The sequence below is a fragment of the Protomyctophum parallelum genome, assembly GCF_964188405.1.
Source record: "Protomyctophum parallelum genome assembly, chromosome: 2".
NCBI lineage: Eukaryota > Metazoa > Chordata > Actinopteri > Myctophiformes > Myctophidae > Protomyctophum > Protomyctophum parallelum.
The window spans coordinates 8,599,855-8,604,503 of record NC_139699.1 but is presented as its reverse complement, the minus strand read 5'-3'; the positions used below and the strand labels follow the sequence as shown (position 1 = coordinate 8,604,503).

General features: G+C 43.0%; 1 protein-coding gene across 1 annotated transcript in view; it reads left to right on the top strand.

Moving 5' to 3' along the window:
• Positions 1-4,649, top strand: part of znf536 (zinc finger protein 536) — a gene marked incomplete at its 5' end in the record, with an annotated part of 62,330 nt that overhangs the window by 16,524 nt on the left and 41,157 nt on the right. The window contains one exon of the mRNA XM_083791270.1: positions 3,288-3,446. Coding sequence (XP_083647396.1) covers positions 3,288-3,446 — 159 coding nt within the window. The remainder of the gene's footprint in view (positions 1-3,287; positions 3,447-4,649) is intronic.

Here is a 4,649-nt window from a genome sequence, read left to right as displayed (position 1 = left end):
GCTCCTTATTGTGCGGCATGGTTGGCTAAGTGGGTTGCTCGATTTTGAATATATCTCTCTCTCTCTCTCTCTCTCTCTCTCTCTCTCTCTCTCTCTCTCTCTCTCTCTCTCTCTCTCGCCCCCACGCACATTCCAAATCGTGTGCCAGACTAGGGAGAGAGAAAGAAAGAAAGAAAAACATTCTGAATAACATTTTTAACCTTATTTGTGCTCTGTGTGGTCACGTGCATACTGTGTTGCTCCAATAATTGTTACCATGTAGGCCATACAGTCCACTGTCTCATTGGTGTGTGTGTGTGTGTGTGTGTGTGTGTGTGTGTGTGTGTGTGTGTGTGTGTGTGTGTGTGTGTGTGTGTGTGTGTGTGTGTGTGTGTGTGTGTGTGTGTGTGTGTGTGTGTGTGTGTGTGTGTGTGTGTGAGAGAGATTGATGGCTTGAGTTTGTTCACAAATAAGGTATTTCCTTCTGCAGATACTGTATTTATTATTTTCAACTATGCTTATACTATGTAGTGATTACATATTGATATTGATATTGTAACCATTATAGGCCTACTGTAGATTTAAGAGATTTGACTCATTATTATGTTCATACTGTACATGCTCATTCCTATACATTATACAGCAGGGGTATTCAACTACATTACGCAGGGGACCACAATAGAATGAATTGAAGTCAAGGGCCATAAGACGGTGTTCGTGGTTAACCATAATTATGACCACTTGTTGTGTGTGTGTGTGTGTGTGTGTGTGTGTGCTTGTGCTATATACAGTAGTAGCCTATAGGACACAACAATGGACATATAATGACATATACAGTATTATGTCCACTATGTTAACTTATTAGGGCCTACTTCATACTGTTGAATACAATCATTTCTGTGCTGACAATGTTTGACTTGTTTGTCGAGTGTCCCAGGCTAGGCAGAGTGGGATAACTAGAGGAGACATGGGGGAAATGTTTCTCTTTAAAGTTCAAGTTTTTGGTCCAAAAGAAGCAGCAAAAGAAGACCTGTTGTAACACTGGTCACCTTTGTGTAAGTCGGCCATCTGGAAGACCAAGAGGAATGAGGTGCAGGTGCTGCATGGGGTCAGTTGATCCCCAGTTGATCCCTGCATGGGGACAGTTGATCCCTTGACCCTTGTTGATGGCAAAGGGGTTAATGGTAGCTCAGAAGGCCTATAGCCTGGTGGCGTATAACCGTATATCTATTCTACGTCCAAGCATAGACATGGGAAATAATACAAGAGAGCAACACGCGACAGTAACTGTAACTTAAATTTTTTGGAAGATGCAAACTAATATTGTTTGTACCGTTTGCTTTGATTGAATAATTGATTAAACACCTATGTTCTTATAGTAAACTAATACTGTTATACTAAAAAAGATAAAGATCAAGGTATTAATCTAATTATAGTAAACTACTCACTAAAAAGATAAAGATCAAGGGAAAAGAGACCTTTTTACAGTACAATAATGTTTCAAGTTTACACATGTATAATACAAATAAACAGGCCAACGGCATAAACAATATTCTTTTGCCTCTTCTACAAAAATAAAAGTTACTGTCGCGCGTGCCAAGCTGTCATTCTCTTATATATAATCGTACTTGTATTATTTATTTATTTCCCATCACGGAGTAACCTCTTGGCAGACTATCCAGCATGTATTTTCCACTCTGGTAAGGCCGGCAGTGAGTGTCAGTATAGGCCAACCAGAGGCAGGCGGGGCGTTACCTGCATGTCTATGCTCGGACGTACTGTAGAAAAGATATACGCAGCCTGGTGGGTGTCGTACAGGAGTGGTGTGTAGGTGGGGCACTATATGCACAGACTCCATTGACAATATACCTAATACAAAAAACAAAAGTTTCCTTAAATGTAAAATAATATATGGGTTCGAAAGAATCATGTTTTTCAGTTCAGACTTTATTGTCACAACACATTACAAGTAACATGGGTGAAATTTGGTTGTTATAGGCTACTGCAAAAAAAATGGTTTTAATAAAGCAGTCTTGAAAATCTTTTTCTTTCGTTCGTTCGTTCGTTCGTTCGTTCTTTCTTTCTTTCTTTCTTTCTTTCTCTCTTTCTTTCTTTCTTTTTTTCTTTCTTTCTTTCTTTCTTTCTTTCTTTCTCTCTTTCTTTCTCTCTTTCTTTCTTTCTTTCTTTCTTTCTTTCTTTCTTTCTTTCTTTCTTTCTTTCTTTCGTACCTGTGAAACACTGCGCTATGTTCCTCTATAGCCACCGCCATCAGCACGTTATCAAAAAGCATTGCCAGTCCGTCAACATCAGAGCCGTTTTGACAACAGGGCCAGCAGCAGCGCCTGCAGTCTGATGATGACACATGCTCACCTTCCTGTATTGCTGCGTTGCCGTTGACACGTTCCAGAAGCTGTTGCCGTTCATCTTTAGAATGGTAACGCGCGGCGGAGGTGATTGTGTTGATAGCAGAGTGTTGTTCCTGTACGTCTCTCTGTCTCTCAGCATGCAGACGTGGCAGAGGGGCGGGGTCAAAAGCGTTATCGCCTTATCATATCTCCGACAGCTACCTGTCAAAATCAGGTCACAGCGGAGACGCCAGCAGACTCCAGGATGCTGACACAGCCCCAATCGCTTTTTCTTTTCTTTTCTCTTCTTTTCTTTTCTTGTTTTGTCCTCCACTCTCTCGCATTGTTCGTTTCCGACACAATCCGTCATAATGTGAGCCAAGGATGATGATAAGTGAGGATAAAAAAATATATTGTAAAAAAAAAAAGCCAGAAAAGAAGAGATGGGTGAAGGGGAGGAGAGGAGAGGAGGAAAGAAGGAGAGAAAAGTGGAGGGGGGCTGGGGGGGGGGGTTGCTAGGGCCGATGGCGTTTCTAAAGAAACTGAAAAGCTTATGAACTGTCAGCGTTCTGTCGGGAGATGAACGGGTGGGAGAAATAGCGCGGCGCATGAACCCGTTTGATGCGTTTGACTTTGTCTAGTGTTAGCACATTTGAGCGAGCTAGGGAGGAGAGGACAATGAGAGACAGACAGACAGACAGACAAGGGAAAGGTGGGGCGGTGAAAAAAGAAGAAGGAAGTGTTGTGTTGTGTTCTGATGTGTGGATGGCTGGTTTGAAGTGACACTTAACACACCTTCTGTTTGTCTCCCCCTGTGTGTGTGTGTGTGTGTGTGTGTGTGTGTGTGTGTGTGTGTGTGTGTGTGTGTGTGTGTGTGTGTGTGTGTGTGTGTGTGTGTGTGTGTGTGTGTGTGTGTGTGTGTGTGTGTGTGTGTGTGCGTGTGTGTGTGTTGCCTTGCTCCAGATGTCGGGGAGGACCTGGTGAAGCCGGTGGGGGGCTTGCAGCCCACCCTGTCCCAGCACAGAGAGCGAGGCCTGGCCTCGACCTCCAAAGACTGCCCCTACTGCGGCAAGTCCTTCCGCACCTCCCACCACCTCAAGGTCCACCTGCGGATACACACAGGTACGGTTGATTATAGAACTACATCTCCCACCACCTCAAGGTCCACACAGGTACGGATGACCCCTGTAGAGGCAGGGGTCATCAATATTTCCGTATACAATTTGTATACTCTCAGATGTTGCAGATGGTAAAAGGCCCATTCAGGGTTTTTTTTAGGGCCATTTGTACACTTTACACCTGAATACATACTGTATATATTCGCCTCGGTTCGTACCGTTTGTACCACCAGGTCTCGCCAAGCCTTTTTCTCGCAATTCTCGTCTTTGCATTGACTTTGTATGTAATTGCGCCGCTCAAACCATCCAAGTCTGAACCATAGACTGTAAAAAAATATGGACAAAGCGTTCCCCGGGTCTAACATGGACGTAAAATGAAGCCTGTTATTCCTGCACTGTAAGTCGCCATCTTTCTAGATCCGTTTGGGCCCAGCTGGCCATTGGCTGGCTCCGTTTTGGCCCAGCTGGCCATTGGCTGGCCCAGACACGAGGCGGGACTTCCCCCCTTCTTCTCTGTTGGTTTTTATTTTGACTCGAGTGGGAGGGGAATCCCGATCATAGACTGTAACGGTAGCCACGCCCCTCAGAACATACGCGACTTTATGGTCATTTATTTTATAAATGGGACCATAATTTTCCAAAAAGAATATTATGACATTAGAAATGAGACTTTAAACTAGTGACTGGAAGCAGAAAGTATTCATGACCATGTTTATTAAGGTAATACAGTCTAGGTGAAGTTGGGCCCAAATACATCATACCTTAATGATTTGACTGTGTATCGGACAGACGTTTCTGTAATGGACAAAAATTGAGCCTGATTTTCGATCAGGTAGAGGGAAAAGGTTACTAACTACATTAACTGCCTTGGTCTGTGTTGAGGACATGGCACAACATTAAAATGTCCTGACTCCCGTTCACCCATTTTGCTCATAACACCTAATTCTCACCCATAATTCGTAATACTATCGTGTTCCGTGGATGTTTTGTAATTGATTCCCCCGGAGAGATTTTCTCTGCGGTCTTTGGTTCATTAGATATTTGATTATAACGTGTTCTCCACCAAATTTATGGAAAAACCTTTTTCACACTACTGTTCTAACTTGAAACCTTTTCCTTTCCTTTTTTTTTTCTAACTGTATTCATCTCTGAGGCTTAGGGCTATGGCATGCTTTTTGTCATTTTTTTCCATCATTGTCATTTCATT